This window comes from Psammomys obesus, unplaced genomic scaffold, assembly GCF_907164565.1.
Source record: "Psammomys obesus unplaced genomic scaffold, mPsaObe1.curated_primary_1811, whole genome shotgun sequence".
Lineage (NCBI taxonomy): Eukaryota > Metazoa > Chordata > Mammalia > Rodentia > Muridae > Psammomys > Psammomys obesus.
In genome coordinates, this window is record NW_026585504.1 from 10,156,523 (window position 1) to 10,176,820 (window position 20,298).

Sequence of the window (20,298 nt, forward strand, 5' to 3'; positions counted from 1 at the left end):
CAGGATGCAAATGGGAAAGCTTCTCATAAGAAATAACCTGGGGGGGGGGGCAGGAGAGATGGCTCGGCGGTTAAGAGCACTGGCTGCTCTTCCAGAGGTCCTGAGTTCAATTCCCAGCAACCACATGGTGGCTCACAACCATCTATACTGGGATCTGGTGCTCTGGTCTGTCATGCACGTGCATATGCAGATAAAGCTCTCATATACATAAATAAATATATATTTTTTTAAAAAAAAGAAATAACCTGGCTCCTTGGTAGATGTCGCTTTATAAAGAAATCACGGTATTGTGAAAATATAAGATTTTATTATTTACTGCTTCCCGTCTAATATCTATTCAAGAGAAGTTAAATCTGGATAAATTCCTTAAAATTGGAGAGCAGATGTGAGGCTATGGGAGTCTGAATAAGTCAGATTGTTACTGAATAGTGAGTATTCTTGAATGTGGTAGTAGAATAAGCAAAGAGTAAGGTGACAGTACCACTGAGTTATATGTGAATGAGTAACAAGCTATTCATAGTTAAAAAAAAAAAAAACAACTTTAAGGTTTTCTTAGAAATGGCCACACATGATAATTATCTGATATTCATATGGGCCCATATTCATTCTGATGGATTATGGAGTGAGTGAGTGTGTGTGTGTGTGTGTGTGTGTGTGTGTGTGTGTCACAGGCACACACACACACACACACACACACACACACACACGGGGAAAAAGATAAAGATTCTTGACTCTAATTTCTTTCTTCTTGTTTCTTCTTTGAGCATGACTATTAACAAAGTGCAACTTAGCCCTATGAATGACCACCAACCACCAACCACCAACCCCACGTCTCAGGGCCCTAGCATTTATATACCCTCTGAAAAGTTTCCAGAATTCCAAACATTACACAGTCGCAGAAACTGTGTGCAACTGGAAAAGCCGCACCTCTGCTAGAGCATGAGGCAAATCATAGTCAGCTGCTGTGGACAGGCTGAAGCAGCCTTTAGCACTAGGTTTAAGACAAAAACTAGTATTTCTGAGTTCTTTAAAGAAATCAAAATTCCAGAATGTCACTATATTTTACCTTTTCCTTGAAAAAAATAATTAATTGAATGGATTCATATATATATATATATATATATATATATATATATATATATATATATATTGATTGATTGATTGATTGTGGACTAGAACTCAGCTAGGCACCTATGAAACAACTATGAAAAACATAATCTTATAATCTTCTTCTATCCTTGATATTTTCACAAGACTCCAGTTACAGGAGCCAGGGCTAGAAAGCTTGACTACAAATATCCTTGAATTGGATGCTAATATAGAATATTCCCTCATGGCATCTCCCGAAGTGTTTGTGACAAAGGGCAACACTCCTACCTTTAAGTAACCTGCTTACCTGGGCAAACCACGAGAAAGCCAAATGATTCTGTTATTTTTGTTGACAAGGGCTTTGCCATATAACTTTCACTTATAAACATATTACCAAATATGTGTTTTATGTAATATAAAGACACTTTAATGGAAGCATTTGAAGTTGTTATTACATTAATTCATATACCAACAATTTAACTAAATGCTGCCCTTCTCTTGGTGAGCACACACGAAGCTCTGTCAGCATCTGCTGGCGGTAGACCTATGGAGTAAGTATTCATCTCTCTGTCAAGCCCTTTATCTGGGGCCCGGCCTGAAGCCTTAGGTGTTTGGGGCTCCATACACTGACTACAACTTCTATTGGGGTTATGCTATTGCCATTTCAATATTGGCATGTTTTTGCATGGCAGACAACTCTATGGATTACCAAATTGCTAACTTTAACTATATTTACTTTTAAAATGTGTTTTATTGCTGTGCATCAAAATACATTCTCACTAAAATCCTTTGATTTCTTTTACTTGTATGATCCAAATTCATTGGCAAGAGTGTTATGCAAAGCCTTTCCCACATTCTTGTATCACTCGCTGTGAGACATCTATTGTAAGCATGGCTGCAGGCTGTCATTCTTGTCTGCCATCCAGCACTCGCTAGCCAAGCGCTGTGCTAGACCTGGTGTCAGTCTCCAGGAGGGAAGAAATCTGCAGTGCGGGCAGACGGTTTTGTTGTTCCCTTGAAATTAAAAGCATATGAAACAGATACAGCTTCTTAAGGTTTTTTCTTTATAAATAACATAAACTTAAATAACAAAACAATAAAATTCAAATACAACTTAAAGTAGAGTTTAATGCTGTAACCACAGTGGGGGAGGGGAAGCATGATATTTGTGGGAAGAACATTACTAAAAGTTGTGTTCCCAAAATGTGACTTATACAAAAGATAGATTATGTTATTTGAAAAAAAAAAAAAGTAAAGATTTCTGAATTTTATTTTTAGGGATTATAAAATGTTATTTTGTGGTGAGATGAAGTACATATTATCATCACTGCTATTTTATGTACAGATTTTTGAAACATTCTGTTAGCAATACCTGTTCAATTTGAGTGGGGTTACAATTTTTTTTCATGTTAATCAGCACAGGTATGTTCCAAGCCTGTAATTTTGTAAAACCACCTATAGATTTCATTCTATGATAAAAAAAAAAGTTGAGAACATTCATTTTTTTTTCTGAATAGAGCTGAAGTGGATTATACTTCTTACTGGAAAGCTTTCAAACACTGCTCATCGTCGACAATTTGTGTGGGCTTGATCACCTGACAGGACATCCCAGCAGCCTTTAGGTCTGACATACCTTATCTAACATCATCTGCATTATCATTATTATTATTATTATTATAGCAGCCATTCTATAAGCAGATAGTGATATTAAATATTCATTATCAGATAGTCAAATCTAACATACTCTTACGGGTAAATTAATTTAAGAAAAACACCACGTCACTAACATTATGATTGTACAACCACTTTTACAACTTTTTACAACTTTTAGTTACTAAATCTGATTTTTGTGTATATTCTTCAAATCTTTCTTTAATGCAGTCTTTTAAAATAAACAAAAATGCGCAAGTCCAGCTTGATCAGTTTTTCAGTAGTTTTCCAGCCTTTCTTGGTTACTTTAAAAGAGAGAGAGAGAGAGAGAGAGAGAGAGAGAGAGAGTAAGAAAACAGAAAGAAGAAAAAAGTCCACTGGAAAGAAATCTCCCTGCTGAGTGAAACTGGTTTCTCGAACACCGTGTACGATTAGGTTATTGCCATCGGAAGAAAATGGGCTGTTTTTTGTTCTTTCTTTGTTTTCTTCCCTTTGACAGGAAGCCCCTTTTGATTTAGGGCCACGAACATTTCCCCTCCGCTGTGTGTCCACTTAGCTGATGCATACGTGTTATAATGGTTTTCCAGAATGAGCTCTTTGAAGTTGCAGTCTTCATTGCATTCTTTCTGATAGAAACAAGCAAAAAACAAAAACAAAGCACACAGCTATTAAAATGAGTGCTAAAGGGGCTCAACCTAACAGCAAGCAGGCGACGGTCTGCAGAGGCGAAGGAGGCGTGACTTATTTTAAGCCTCACACGGAGCATAGCATAGCTGATACGGTGTAGGAGGTTTATCTATGTCATTTCTATTTCTATTTTTGTCGTTGGTCGAAAGCATCTTACGTTTAACAAAAAAAAATAATATAATACACATTTAGTTATGTCAGTTTGGACAGCACAGTTCTACTTTTTAATGCTGGGATAATATAATACACATTTAGTTATGTCAATTTGGACAGTAAATTTCTACTCTTTAATGCTGGGATCCCCATTTTCCATCCACCAGAAATTTAGTGTAGAGGGGATAGCCTCCACCTCCCTCAGGTAGGTGAAAGACTATATAATAAACTCCATTTTCTACTATGTTGCCCTCAATTGTATCAAAACAAAAAGTTACTTCCTTTGCTCATACCTACAGCCAAGCGTTTATTTGATTAACCTCTATTCTATAGTTTGCTGGCATAGGCATTGTGCAGAGCTACAAGAATACAAAGAAAAATTACTTTTGTTTTACTCTAGTGGGATGAACTGTCATATAAACCACATGGTAATAAAGTGGAAGCCATGTGAATGCTAACAGTTCAAAGCTCATGATTGTGAGGCTGATGTTGCTAAATGAACTAAATGCTTCAATTTTTTTTCCTAAGAATTTCCATGTCAGCAATGTGCAAATCGGGTGAATGCTAACAAAAAGAGCTTTAATACTCACACATGGAAATTTTAGGTTGCAAGTATATAAAGTGCACAAGGAAGTTTAGAATTGGAAGGATCCCTAGAGATCAGTCATTCCAAGTTATCTTACAGATAACCAACATCCAGGTAGCTTAAGCAATCTAAGGTCAAACAAAAAAATAGTTTGCCTTAGTGCTGTAAAGAATGTCTTAATTGAATATTCAACTTGTAGCAGTAGAACAAAAGTAATTCCACTTTTCAGAGAGGCAGATATTTTGGACAAAATAGATTTGCATAATAACTCAGTTAATTATTAGTACCTTTGCATAGAGTTTTCCTTCTTTGTTCATTGCAAGATAGTATTCACTTTCCACCCCTTTAATTGCCACAATTCCAACTGCCACGGTCCTGATTTCCATGATGTCTGCAAGGAACCACAGAAACATAAATCAATTACTCACTGATCTTGAGACATGCTTCCCTAACACACAGTCACAAATACCAGAGTAATCACTAAACATAGAAATGCAAACTGATGACTTCCTGATCCATAGAAAAGGATATCTGCATACAAAGAAATAGTTACATATTCAGATATATCCTCTAGAATGACACTTTTAATCTATCATAATGACAAGGTACCTAATATTTGCTGAATTTATACCATAAAACAACTGCTCCCCAGTATGAACTTTTCCAGTCACCCCCACACACTGGTGGGCAGACATTCTTGCCATATCCACTTCACTGATAAGGGTACTGACGCTCAGAGAAGTAAATAATAAACCAAAGCCTGACAGCTGCTAAGTGGCAAAAGTAGAATTTAAACCCAAAAAGTGTGGTGTAATACAAAGAAAGGAAGGATACATTTTATCTTAAAAATTATTACCGATAGAACAGTTCTTGACTTTACTGAAAATGAATATTTTTAAAATTACAACATAAGCAATTATAAATCATGACAAGTAGAATCTACGGTCTTTAAAAACAATTGTCTTAAACTAAGTGTTTTAATGCACAGAGATGACTCAAGTTTTAATTATAAAAATCCTACTACGGGGTTGGAGAGGTGGCTCAGCAGTTAAGAGCACTGGCTGCTCTTCTAGAGGTCCCGAGTTCAATTCCCAGCAACCACATGGTGGCTCAGAACCATCTATGCTGAGATCTGATGCCCTCTTCTGGCATGCAGGTGTACAGGCAGATAGAGCACTCATACACATAAAATGAATAAATTTGCATGCATTCATAATTAATTTTTAATCTTTGTGGAATTTATTTTACAAAGTAAGTACTTTACAGGATTAGCTAAATATTGTATTTTATTATATATGATGTAGAGGATCATAGCCTTGTTTAGCCATCGTCAAAGCAGCTTCTTACAGTAGATGGCAATTAACACAGAGACCCACTCTTGAACAACGTGCAGAGAGTGAGAGACTTTGGAGCAGTCTTTTCTGAGTGCGATATCATCAAACCACTCCCCTCAGGACCCAGGAATCTATGCAGAGAGGAAGCAGTAAGATTTTAAGAGCCAGAGGGGATGGATGACTCCAAAGAAAGTGTTTTCCAGACACAGCAGGACTGAGGCACACATGAACTCCCAGAGACCATGGCAGCAAGCACAGGGCATACACAGGAAGCCATATGGATTGCCAGCAATGGAGAGGAGGAGGTAAATGGAGCTCCTACCCCTAACCAAGATAATTAGTTTTTCCCGCTGGGGTCTCACTAGGTATACAAACCACACTTCAAGGCAGGCGCCGTGCCCAGGAGTGGCTGAACAACACAAAATGAACTGAATGATATTTTCACAGACATGTGTCTCATTTTGCTTTGCTTGGGTATCTTTTTTTTTGTCTTATTGATCTTTTCTTGTATATTTTGTTTTTTTGTGTTTTGTGGAGAATTTGTAGGTTTCTTGGATTTGTTTGTTTTTGTCTGTTTTTCTTTTCTGTTATTATTATTTACAATTTATTCACTTTGTATCCTAATTGTAGCCTCCTCCCTCATCTCCTCCTGGACCCACCCTCCCTCTTTATTCCTCCCCATCCCTCTTATTTAGTCACCAGATAGGGGAAGTTCTCCTACTGTCTGACCCTATCCTAACAGGTCCCATTAGGACTGCTGGATCTTCTTCCTCTGTAGGCTTGCTTGGCCACCCGACCAGGGAGAAGTGATCAAGGAGCAAGCGACTGAGTTCATGCCAGACTGTCATGTCAGACTGTCTCTTCTCCCCTTACAAGGGAACCCACTTGGAAACTTAGCTGTCCATGGGCTACATCTGAGCAGGGGGCCTAGGTTCTCTCTACGCATGGTCTTTCATTGATGCATCAGTCTCTGCAATCTCCCCTAGGCCCAGCATTTTTGGCTTTGTTGGTCCCTTTGTGGGGCTTGTACAAGTACCTTGGAAATCAATCTGGCACTTTCTCAGAAAACTGGGAATAGCACTACCTCAAGACACAGCTATACCAGTCCTGGACATATTCCTGAAAGATGCTCAAGCATACAACAAAGACATTTGCTCAACTATGTTCATAGCAGCTTTATTTGTAATAGCCAGAAGCTGGAAACAACCCAGATGTCCTTCAACCAAAGAATGGTTACAGAAATTGTGGTACATTTACACAATGGAATACTACTCAGCTATTAAAAACAAGAAAATCATGAAATTTGCAGGCAAATGGTGGGAACTAGAAAAGATCATCCTGAGTGAGGTAAACCAGAAGCAGAAAGACACACATGGAATATACTCACTCTTAAGTGGATATTAGTCATATAGTTTAGGATAACCATACTAAAATCTATGGTCCTAAAGAAGCTAAATGACAAGGAGGACCCTAGGGAAGATGCTCAATTCTAATTCAGAATGGCAAACAGGACAGACAGCAGAAGTGGTGGAAGAGAAGATGGGAGCCTACCACAGGTGTCCTGTGAAAGACTCCACCCAGCAGGGGATCAAAGCAGGTGCAGAGACTCACAGCCGAACTTTGGACAGAGTGCAGGGAGTCTTAGGGAAGAAGGGGGATAGGAAGGATCCAGAAAGGAAAGGAGCTCCACAAGGAGACCAACAAACTTTCTGTCTTTTTTTAAAAAGAGAGAAAGGTCATGGAGAAGGATGGGAGGGAAGGTGGGCGGAAGCTGGGAGGAACGGGGGTGGGGAGTGTGATCATGAAATTAGCCTAGTCAGGATTTTGTCTTGTGTGTGAAAAGAAGCCCACTTTCAAATATACTGTGCTCAGCCCTAGTCAGAGGTGCCCAGTAAAAGTGCACGTCCAAAAACTGGAGCCTATGAAGCAAAGGAGTGTGTATTTGAAGTATTTGTGCAGCGTTGTCCAATAGACAAACCCCTGTGATTTTAGGAGACAAATTAAGAACACGGTCTGGTTCATGCCCTTGAAATAGCAAACGGTCCTGTAGCAACGCCTTACTTGAGGGAAAAGAAAGCTCTCTGACCCTGGCCTGAAGAGCCTAGGGAAACACTGCGGCACTGCTGACAAGCTCGTGACAGGTTGCGGGGCTGAGGCATCGCAGGACAGCCAGCCAGCAGATCCTCCCTGACAGCCGCGGCCACGCCAGGCTCAGTACGCAGGCAAGCACCCGCCTCGGGCGCTTATGTAACATCCCTGTTTTCTCTGAGGAAGGTGCCAAGAGAAGCAATGCAATCGGCAGGGTCCCACGGGGTTAAACTGGCACCGCTGCCATGAAGAGCACTGAAGAAAGCGGTTGCCGCGCCACGCTTGCAGCGCCTTCGAAACAGCATGAATCCGTTTAAGAAACTAAGGGTTGACACCGTTTTCCTTTTCTTCCCCAAATCCATTAATCCGATATTGTGTTTTCTGACAGAGGGGAGTGCTGACACACAGCGTGAGGTGCAGCATCCATGACCACTCGGAATTAGACGATGAATCTCTCATGTTTGCAGGGTTCCTTCATGGAGCGCTTGTCCACAAAACTGTTGAGTGACAGGTCCTGTGACAGGTGAACCTCTCGCCCTTTAGAACCCATCAACTTGCCTTGTCCCCACAAGCCACCGTACCCCCTGACTATCCATTGCCCACATTTTATGTTGTTGTTGACCTTTGGCAGTAATCAGGGACAAATGTTAATCTTATTCTTCCACATACTAGGATTAAAGATAGAACAAAAGAGAACTGTAAGGACTTTAGCTTCAAATGGGATGAGAATCCACTTTAAATGTCTAAGTTCCTATATTCTTAATTGCCTGATAGTAAAAAAGAACTTTTTTTATACCAGGAAATGAACAGACCTAAAAGTTGTTTGGTGGGCTCGCATTAAGAAGTATGGCGAGAACCAGCCCTGATTGTCTAGTTTGTTACTGTCTGCTGTGCCCCTTTAAATTAAGAAACCCAGGAATGAAAGTGTTCACGCTGCCACTTGCTTGTTCACATACAGAGTGGGAATGGCGCTCTTTCCAATATCTACAAAGGTCTCTAGAACTGAGAACTGCCTCAATGTATGGAATTTTGCCTCTATTCCAAAACAAGAGATGATGACATTCTCAGAAAATACAAGAACACGTAGCCTACTGATAATATTTTATCTACCGAGATAAGTTAATTGTTGTTGACTTTTTAAGATACAATAAATGAAAAGTATATATGCTGTCTCATAGAAGGCTAATACAAGAAGGTGCTTCCTGTGGATCTGTGTTTCTGTTTACAAGCTAATTCATTTATCCCCATTTGAAGCGGAGCACGGTGCATTACACAGATGCACCAAACCTTTAACATAACAAAAGTTCCAAAACTGAGAGAGATTGAAACATGAAAATTAAGACAACATATAATGCATGTCACCATTAGCCTAGCCAAAACACCTTCAACGATAACATTGGTTCACCATTCAGGCTATGTAGCTTACAATCAGGGGACACTCACTAAATGCTTTTCTATTTCCAGAATTCCACCATTCATGGAGTTATCCAGACTTTTTTACCTGTTTAGTTTTGTGTCACACTTGGAATCCAAGGTGGAAAACCTTAGGATAAATTGCTGTACTTCAACAAAATTCTCCCAATATCTACTTGCAGAATTACAAGTGCTCCCTTAATCTTGCCCTCGATATTGATACTAGTTTCCTATTTTTATTGTCAGTAGCTTCATGATTTAAAGTACTTTATCTTCCCTTTTCAAAATTGTTTCCAGTAATTACATGGAAACCTGTCCCATTTGTATTACTATTTACTTTCTAAGACTTTTTAAGCATTTTACTGAAAGGTTTTGAGGGGAACAGATATAAATAGAGATAGGATAATACACATTTTGAAGATGAAAAATGAGGTTTGATGATTAGGCTAATCAGAACATTTAATTTTGTCTTTGATCAAGTATACCTTCTTGCACATTTTAAAGCTAAGAACTAAAACCAAAACCAAACAAACAAAACCAATTCTAATGTTAAATAACGAACTTTTAGTATATTCTGTCAAGATTGTCTTGAGTGAGAAATCTTAATGACTGAATATTTATATTGCATTTAAGGGTATAGATTTAATTTAATAATAAACTCTATTACATAAGTGCATGCTTGCAAAATTATATCTAGTATCTCTAAAAGAACAAAGAACTTTAAAATATGATAATAAAAATAATTAAAGTAGATAAACTATCTGAAGAAATGGTAGCAAAAGGGCAGATGAAAGGAAAAGGTGCTCTGTCACTAAAGAATGAAAACAATGGTGAGGTCCTCCTCACAGCCCTTAGCATGGAAAAACCTGACAGGTCATGCACACTGGCAAAGATGCAGCGCAGCCCAGACTCCTCCTGGACAGTGGGAACGCAAAGTGCAGCCAACTTGGAAGACACTTTGTTGGTTTCCTAGGAACTGAACACACAGAGGTTTTGTGCCAAGGCACTTACCCTACTGAGTAGAAGACATGTTCACACAGAATTCTGAACACGGATGCCTGAAGCAGCTTTACTTATAAGAGCTAGAAATAAGAGACAGCCAAGGTGTCCAAGAGGAGAATGAAAGTCCAACTGTGCTACCTACACTGGAATGTTAGAGTTTTAGAACTCAGCTGTCAAGCCATACACTCATGCATGTGTACACACAACACACACACACACACACACACACAAGCTTACCTGAGTACTGAATTTTTATCAGTTCTGTAAAATCAGACTATTTTATAAAACTGTAACGGCAAATTTGTCAAAATTCACAGAATTGTACAGGACAGCAAACTCACAATATATATTTCAATATTGGTTCATCGATGGTAGGAAATATAACCCCTTCCAAGACATTAAGACAGAGGAACCATAGGAACCCTGTTTTCTGCTCAAGTTGTCTGCAAAGCTGTAGCTGTCTTAATGTTTTAAAATTGCAATTTTAACTTTTCCAAGTTGTACTCTAGACTTTCATTAATTACATACAATGTCTGACTCTAAAGAGACTACTTATACAAACATCTTAATTATTTATTCTTGTCCCAAATACACAGAGCTTGTGACTACTGTCTTTGGTAATAGATTGAGATCTGCTAGCAAATGAATTATTTCTTTTTGTAATCCATAAACAGTTGTGAGTAGAGTTATAATGCAAGTGTGCATTAGCAAGTGCAGAAAATGCAAATCTTCTGTGAGTGTGAAGACCATTGTCCCACTTGTAAGTGTGTTTGTCTCTAAGTGTTGGGCAGGAACGTGAGATTCAGTGATGTTTTAGAAACTTGAACTGATGACATTAATTATAGTCACCAAAATACTTTGGTATTAATAGAGAGACTATCTTAGAGAGCAGCAGGAAGGAGATGAGGGAGGGAAGGAGGGATTAGGAGGGAATGAGGGAGGGCGCTACTGCTGGGATACAAAGTAAATAAGCTGTAATTAATATAAAAAATTAAAAAATAGAAAGACTATGAAAATTCAGTTCAGAACTTTTTCTTTCTGCAGACAGAGCTGCTTTAAGATTTTCATGAATTCCAGGCACTATTTCCCAAGACTGTCCTACATAGTGAATCATATTAAATATGTCAATATTACTCAATAGAAGCACTAAAAATATTTTAAAGTTTGTGCAATCTTTCTTTTGAAAAATTAATTGTTCTAAAATAAATCACTGAACTTTCCCTTCGCTATACATTTTGCAGATACACATTCTTAAAAATGTGTACAAAGGGAAAATACCAGATTAAAATTACTGTATTTAGTGAATAATGAAATGAACATAATATTTATATGCTAGACATTTGCTAATCACTACCTTTAAAATTTAATGCCAATAGCTTAATTTTAAAGTTCTAAATGCATTCTTCAGGACTTGTAATTTTCATTGACTCTAGGTTCTTTGTCTAGGATATAGTGTGTTCACCTTTCCCAATGGCTACAGTGACTACAGTGTCCCTACCCTTCCCAATGGATACAGTGTCCCCCACCCTTCCCAATGGATACAGTGTCCCCACCCTTCCCAGTGGCTACAGTATCTCCACCATTCCAAAGTCCTTTATTAAAAAGTGTGTTGTTTCTTCTTACCAGTACCAAGTTTAACTGATCTTCTCTTGTCAAGGCCACTGATGAACCAGCTATGTCAGGTCCAAGATTACTGTGACAGTCATAATTTCAGTGCAGACTTTGGCACTTCATCCCTTATTCTTGTCTGACTGCTGCTGCTTCCCCAGCCTCACACTTCTTGTATGAATTCACTTGACAATTGTTACTCTCTTAGTTAGGAGGAGTGACACTGACTGTGATCTCAACTGCTTGGGAGAATGAGGCAGGAAAATCCCATGAGGCTAACGTAGGTAACATGGCAAGACCTCACTTTGGTTTCTTTTTAAAGATTAGCTTTTTATACTAACTTGTAACTATTGCTTTTTGACAACTTGGTGTATTGTTTTTGTGCTTGAGAGTCATTTTCATCCCACTGATGAATTCAAATTTCCTTAAATTCATCTGGAAATACTTTGAATTTATAAAGTGAGATTTGATCCTAAGTTATTTTATTCTTGGAAATAGCTATCTCATTTTTCATCATCATTTGTTGAATATTTTCACTCCCTTCTTCATAGGTATAATGGCTCTCTCAGCTGTTATGGACTGTTTGTCTCATTGATTTACTAACCTTGTAGCTGTGAGCCAACATTCATTGGTTGTAAGTTACTGGTTCACATGGCTTGTTATACTTATCAGTTCTTGTTCTAGGTGTTGTGTATCTAATGAGACAGCGTTTCCATATAGCCCTTTGCAAAGGTGAAGACGATGGCCAAAATGACTTGTTCACCCACTAGATTATTTACTTCAAATCAGCATTTTTAGCATGGCTTAGACTGACACAGGGAGCCTTTTGTCCATGGTTCCCCCAGCCATAGGCCATTGGCTTATTTCACACTAACACACTATCACTATCTTTCTTATGATTATCTTAATTACTTCATTATTTCAAAGTTCCAGATAAAGAAAAATTAATGGCTTCTCTATAATTAATCATGAATTCTAATTTTCTATAACATTGTAAAACTCATGATTTGTAAACAAATCCCAAAATTCTTTCTATAGGTTTTACACAATTAAAAGTTTATTAGACAAGTGCAAATTAAAATATGAATGTCATTGTGCCAAAGGTGACAGAGCATGGCTCTGATCTAAGTAGCATATTTGTGTGCCTTTTAAAAAGCTTGCTCAGTTGCTCTTGTGATTTATTCAGTTGCCAAATGATTAGCTGACAGTATGGTTTCACCCTGTTGTTTGCAAGCAGGGCTGCACAAATAAGACACTGCAGGTGTAGACAGCTGGTTACCTCCCCCAAAATAATGCTGGCTGCTGTGCAACTGTCACACAACATTATTTAAAAAATTATCATGGCATACTCATTACCAGACCTCATTCTAGGCAGAGGCCTTGCAGATATGAAGATGATCTACAAGGGGAACTACACGCTGTCAAATTTATTGCAGTACAAGTTTTGAACGTGAGTCAGAAAGTTGTTTTACACTTATTAGTTTATATTTAACTGAGAATACTGTTAGCCAACAGTCATATTACAGTTATAAATTTAACTGCACATGACAGTGAAAGCACCTATTTATAAAATAATGAAAGTCATCATGTCTTGACTAAATGATGAAGTAATGAGTAAGTCCAAAACAGATTTATCTCGTCTCTCTGATTGCCAGACACCCATACGTGATGTTCATGGAGACAAACCATTACTTTCTACACTAGAAAAATGTCAAATGAAGAAATGGTGGGTTGAATCTTTTTTATTTCAACCTAAGATTATATTAATTGTTTTAAAATCAGAAACTCATTAACTTATTTTGAGGCTGCAAAATGCCTACATCTTTGTTCATAAAGAATATTACATAAGGGCTGGAGAGTTGACTCAGAGGTGAAGTGCAGCGGCTGCTCTTCCAGAGGACCCAGGTTCAATTCCCCGCACCCACGTGGCAGCTCACAACTGGCTGTAAGTCAAGGTTTAGGAGTTCTAGCACCCTCTTCTGGCCTCTGAAGGCATTATACATACACGTGGTATACAAACATGTACGTGTACATATAGGCACACATCCATACACACCTGTCCTGTGGGCTTGTGGGCTTCCTGGAAGCCCCTCTCCCCACTGTTTCCTGGCTGGCGCTCAGGGTATATTTTTCCCTAGTCCATAGACTGCTGTACCAGAACATACCCTTCAGTGCCTAGTCTAGCTGCTTCCAGCAAATAGGAGAGACTGCAAATATTCTACTGGCACCTGACAGCAAGGACTCCCACTATACCAGTCATGTTTATTCATTCCTCTTGCCGTGCCCATTCCCTCAACTTCCAATCCCATGGATAGCCAAGGATAAAAAAACATGAGACACTGAAGTCAAGAATCGTTTAAATTCTAGTCATTTAAAAAATGAATGTATAAGAAAAGATAAGGGGGTGGTATTTTCACTAGAGAATGAGTGATGGTGAGTTAGAGGAGTTTTTAAAATTAAAATTTATTCCTTTACAGTTTCACACATTCTGGTCATATCCTGTTACTCTCCCTAATCCCCTTCCCACCCTCACCAGACCCCCTCTTTTCACTAAGACCCTATCTCTATCTCACGTTCATGCATTTTCAGTTTGCTTTGTTTATGACTCACTAGGCTTAACCTAGTTGAGGGCTGCCCATCTGGGCATGGGTGTAGAGCTAGCGATAGGATCACTGAAAATTCATTTGCTGGTTATACTCCTCAAGACCATGACTTCTTTCCTTCCAAAAGCCTCATCTGCGTTAGCTTGCCTGGGCAGGGCTGGGCCCGTCAACACCTCTCTAATGAGGGACTGAAGGTTTGGGGGCTCAGTCTCATGCAGATCCTATGGAAGTAATTGAACCTGCTGCCTGTTTCTAAGGGCTGTGGCCATGTCACAAGTTTGTCCAGCTCAGTCCCCAGTTCTCCTCCCCATTATCCAGCTCTGTCCTCCAGTTCTCTTCCCTGTTGTTCAGCTCTGTCCCCAGTTCTCTTCCCCATTGTCCAGTTCTGTCCCCCAGTTCTCCTCCCATTGTCCAGCTCTTGTGATCTCTGTGTCCCCTCTTCTACTGTTCTTATATGAAGCATAACTTCAAACCTGCAGATTGCTTGTCTGACTTAGAGTTTTCGATGAGGACAGTGAGTGTAATGTGTGAGAGTTTTATGGATCCTGCTCCCAAATCCACTTTGTGATCTAAGTCTGTGATCACACTCCAGCTATATCGTGAGACTAACAAAATTGTTTTTAGTAATAAAAAAAATGCATGATCCACAAACTTTCAGAGGATCGTCTCAATTTTTGAAAAACAATTATGTTGGCATTTCTGATTTTAAAAGATTTAGCTTTATTTATCCTTCTAATGTCGATGTCGTATGTAATCCTTAACCCTACCTCCCTCTCTAACATAGAATCATTTTCCCTGCTTCCATCACAATGCTAATGTCTTCAAAAGAAATAAAAATAAAAATTCACCAGCTTTTCTACTTCCTATTTTTATTCACTGTCTTCAGATGTAGCTAAGATGGCGTACCTTCCACACTGTGAAGGTGAGAATTCCACGGTCTGATGCACACACACACAGCCTCTTTGTTCTTTCCTCACTATCACTTTTCACTTTGGATCTGCTGTTATAACTCCTTAGTATCATTAAGGAGGGCAGACAGCAGCAATATATTTCTGTCCCATTCAGCACCTCCTGGCTCCCTTCACTCACTTCAAAGAGACAGACACCTTAGTTATGGTGAGTGTTTTGGTAGTGAAGATGATTCCTTTCGGGGATGTCAGTGATTGTTACAGATGAGGTCTTATCTACTTCATCTTCTCATTTAAAATATCAGGATATTTAGGTAATTTATGAATTATTTGTGGTGCCTAATAATCCGTAAGCCATTGCTATCATCTTGACTACAGAAGAAAGCTACTCTGTTCTACAAAGGGAATAAAATGTTTTCATCATGAAAAATTAAACTGTTTCTTGCTCTAAGGCTTTAAAATTTAATAGTAACAATGATGGCACACATATCTAATTTATTAAACTTGCATATAAAATCCTGATGATTGAACTATGCAGTTTTTACACCCTTCTCACTTAAATAGGATTAACTTTAGTTTTGAACATTCCTAGAAGTGGTATTTTTTATATTGACAGTATTCGGTGAATATTTATCTCTAGCCAAAAAGAATTCTTCAAAGCAAACACATTTGAATGCAGAGTCACTCTCATATTTTCCACTGAACAGAAATTACTTATAAGGAAATAAGTAACTTGAATGTCGTTTTAAATTTGTTTCACTTTTACATTTGTTCTTAAGATGGTTTGGGTCATTTCTTTTCTTAGGAACAACAATATAAGGAAATTCTGTCACGAGCTGCATTTTTTTTTTCTTAGTGTCAAAATTATGTGATATATCCACTTAAGAACATGCAGTTGCCAGGAATGGTGGCACAGGCCTATAATCCCAGCATTCAGGGAGGCAGAGGCAGGCAGATTTCTGTGATTTGAGGCCAGCCTGGTCTACAAAGTGAGTCCAAGGCTACCCAGAGAAACCCTGTCTCAGAAGAAGAAGCAGAAGAAGAAGCAGAAGGAGAAGTTTTCAGTATCTTGTGGTTTGCATATTATTTATGTGGATTTCCTCAAAAGTTAGAGTGAAATAAACAAACCCAAGATTATAAGCAATTAGATTAAAATAAGTCAGGACCTCCAACTAAACAGTGAATGCGTAACACAGAACAAGCTACCTGTGAGGTTTTTGTCAGGGTCTGACCCTCAGGGAGATGTGTGTGCCACCCTGGCTTTGCTGCCTGGAGAGAGCATTCCAGTGTCCACCTTCCTCAAGTTTTTTATTGATTTCACCTTAGAGGAAGCGACTCTAGGGCCTTGGTCGGACTAGGGAGACAACCTTCCCCATGCTTCCTTTGGCCATCGAGCCCACTACTTCAGGGTGACACAACTGATGCGCGTGATGTGTTCGCACCACTTGACTGTGAGGAGCCCTGTGCCTGTGAGACAGCAGGGCTGAGAGAGTCTTGCATCACTCGACTGTGAGGAGCCCTGTGCCTGTGAGACAGCAGGGCTGAGAGAGTCTTGGGACACACTGAGGGTTCTGCAACTGGGAGCTGACTCTACCCCGTCACCACTGGGGAGTGGTCATCAACCCTGACTCTGTTTTTAGTAATGTCCAAAATGTTCCGATAACTTGTCTGTTTGGCTAAAATAATCCCTTCATTGAGAGATTTATGAAGAACCCATGTGAAAAGCCTATAAATCTTTAGAAGGGCGCGGCATGATGCTGTTGGTCCTGCAACTTGAGCTTGTTTCCAGCAGTTAGTTTTGAGCTTGTTTTCTGTGGCATAGGGATAGAGACAGGTAAATTCTGGGTTATCAGTGAGTAAGAATTTGACTGGGTGCAATGGGATTGAGCACACAGGCAGGAAGAGTGAAACTGATAGGAGAAGAGAGTATGAAAGGAAGAAAGTTTGGGAACATTCTGCCACCCACACAGCAAGATCACTCTAAACAGTGTGTCTTCAGATCGTGCTGGCTGTCAGCGCTCAGAATGGAAACATGATTTAAAGCCGTTTTCACCATTGGCTCTTAGGAAGGCTTAAGTGGATGTCCTTTTCTAATAATGTCACTCCAAATAATAAATTGCTATGTGGAGCAGTGAGCACGATTTTACAAAAAACAAAATCAAGGGAAGAGAAAAAAATGAAAAATGTCTATTTCCACAAAGAAGCTATTTAAAATTTTTTTTTAAAAGAGGGAAGGCCTGGTGAACCTCTGTGGGGAGCTTTTGTATGGACTCCTCAGTTTCTAGCTCACAAAAAACCGAAACCTCGCTGCCATCTCCGTTGCCATCACCATTCAAAGGCTCATTCCGTTTTATCTACCCATCTGTCTCCGGCCTTTCCGACTTTGGACCAGCCCTTTGTGCATGCACACAGGACGTGGCCCAATAGTCTAGCGCTCCAAACGCTTTGGGTGCACACCCTGTGAAAAGCACAGCAAAGCAAAGCCCTTTGTACTTAGGATCCAAGGCCCTCCAAAATCTGACCTTAGCCTACCTCCATCGCTTTCTCTCATTGTTCCTTTACAAACTGCTCTTTGGCTTCAACAAACGGGTTTACTCACTTTCTTATTCTACCATGAGATTCCCAGCACTTTCTCAACTCCATCCAGCGGTTTCCATAACGTCATAGAGTTCTGTATTCCAGTATTTCTCAAATGCTGCCTCATTGACTGGACTACCTTATGCCTGTAAAAATGAAATCCAATCCCCGGTACTGTATATGAATCTCTACCTGGTAGGCACTCAGCAAATGCTGAAGGACATAGAAAGACATAGGAACCCCTACCAACCAGTGTATCGAATTATGCATTGGCAAATAGAAGTTATTGATTATTCCAGGGTTAAAGAATTAACAATTGTCTTAATTAAAAGTCTATATAAAATGTAAGGACTGAAGTTAAAAGATAAGTAGAAATAGCAGATATGTTTCCTTATGATTTTACTCTTGGAGTTTACTTAATTAGATAAGGACAAAATCTCATTATTAACTCAAATAATGTTAATATCAGATCACTTACATGATACCAGCTCAAAAAAGTTATGAGAGAACTCAAAATATCTCTAGTTTTTCCTTTGACCAGAAAGATTTTCCTTTTTGGTTTTGGTTAAACCTACTTGCATTTTTAGCATAATTTCCATATGTCTCTATGGTAAGGCAAGGCGTCTATTTACCTATCTTCCTTCTAGCACATTACACCTCAGTGTACACACAAGCTCTCATATTTCAGGAGTTGGCCAACATGACTTTGTTCTTATATGTGTTGTTACAATTCTAAAAATATTGATTATGAGCTACCTTAATGTTCATATTAATAATTACTTTCTATTCTAGATGAAAGCCCAAATTGCTTTTAGCCTGTGTCATACAGCAAATATTCTACATCCTTCATTCATTTATAATTTATTCATCCATTCTAATTCCAGAATACTTTCATGGTACCCTATAGTCTTTATAACTGCCGAGCTAGGGGAATGACATCTGTGTTCCAAATGTAGATATTCTATATTGTTTACCCAGGGTTATTATATATTTTGTGTCCTAACATGTCTCCTCATTGTCTCCATTATCTTCTTGTCATTTTTATTATAACTTCATGTAATGATAATATCTTCAGGGAAATATTCAAAGTTATTTTTTTTGCTGCTTTTTAATGAAGAGGTTCTTATTCGGTGCCTTTTATCTCATAAGCACAGTTTTAATTTTATTGCAAGGTTTATTACATGAGGCCTGGAAAGATGACTCAGTAGATAAAGGCACTCTTTGCCAAGTCTGGTGACCCGAGTTTAACCCTTATGACCCATGTAGTGAAAAGAGAGGGCTAACCCTGGAAGGTCCTCTAGCTGCATGCTGTGGCACATACAAACCCATATGTTCGCACTACCAATAAATATGATTAAAACTTTGAAATGCGCCTACTAGTTTTCTGTCTGCCTGCTTAGGAATGGCCCATGGCACAAAGCTTACTACTGTCAGCTTAGTCCACTGATTTAAAGGTAGTGGCGTGATGTGTAAACTTTGAATTTTCACTATACATTCTTACTTTCAGAATACTTCTAAAAATGTCAACTACGTCAGGTCAGTTTCTGTCACCTAAAGAATCTAACCATTAAACACTATATTTACAATTTTTTATTCAATTTTTGCTCCTTTTTAAAAAATCAGTGGTCTTGGCATGATCAGGTGAGAGCTGAGACAGCACAGGCTGGGCAAAGAGCACTCTCCAGTGAGACAGTACAGAAACACAGGAGCTTTTCAAGCGGGACACACTCAGGGGTTATTCTGTTGATCCCGGAAAGCCACACCCGGCCCAAGCCATCTTTCTCAAGGCTTATTACAAGATTAAGCTAAATTATTAGCTTAATTATTATCATTAGATAATACTGATTAATTCTCTAAGAGATAATGTTTAGGCGTGAAAAATAGCACCATATTGAAAACCTTATTTGTAAACTGTTTCTCACATTTCCAGTGGAAAAATGTAGTTCTACCTTAGGATCATAATAGGAACTCATAGTAAAGTTATCAAATATATAGTAAAGTTATAAAAGTATAACTTTATTTCTAGTCCCAAAGGTTCAAAAGTGCTTTTTATATCTTAATTCCCTCAAAACAATTTAGCACATAGGTAGACTATTTAGCTTGCAGGAACAACCTTGGCCTTTCTTGATGTCTAGCTCACAAACTTCAAGCAGCATAGCGGTAAAGCCCAGAAAGTCAGAGAGAAGAAACCATGCAAAAGCCATGACATGTCAGACACAGCAGCATTATGGTTAATCTCCTGTGCTTGTAGCACACACGAGGTGGATTTCCAGGGCAAGAAGCGAGAACCGTAGGCTAAGAAGTGAGAACTGTAGGCAAGGAGAGCTTGTAAAGAAACCTGTGTGGGTAGTTGAGTTTGAGTTTGGGGTTTCGTGCCAAAAAGGAAGGAGGTAAGATACTCAGGAGAGCCACCTCTAGGAGCAGTGCACCAGGAGAGCTGTGAGGACATGATAGCATCTCCTCCGAGGAAGGATCAGGACTGGATGAGAGGTCACCTGTTTCCTACAACTAGGGTATATTTGTGTAAATGGGCAAGCCCTCAGCCCTGCCCTGAGTTCAGTTATACCCTTTAAAAATCTCAAGGTGATGTTAATATTTAC

At 39.0% G+C, this 20,298-nt stretch overlaps 2 protein-coding genes across 2 annotated transcripts in view; one reads left to right on the forward strand and one right to left on the reverse strand.

The window, feature by feature from the left end:
* Positions 1 to 20,298, forward strand: part of Fam227b (family with sequence similarity 227 member B) — a 176,970-nt gene that overhangs the window by 75,659 nt on the left and 81,013 nt on the right. The window lies entirely within an intron of this gene.
* Fgf7 (fibroblast growth factor 7) overlaps positions 2,242 to 20,298 on the reverse strand; it is a 48,972-nt gene continuing 30,915 nt past the window's right edge. The window contains exons 3-4 of the mRNA XM_055603633.1: positions 4,453 to 4,556; positions 2,242 to 3,365 (exon numbers count right to left, since the gene is read on the reverse strand). Of these exons, the coding sequence (XP_055459608.1) occupies positions 3,171 to 3,365; positions 4,453 to 4,556 (299 nt within the window). The 3' untranslated portion in view covers positions 2,242 to 3,170. The remainder of the gene's footprint in view (positions 3,366 to 4,452; positions 4,557 to 20,298) is intronic.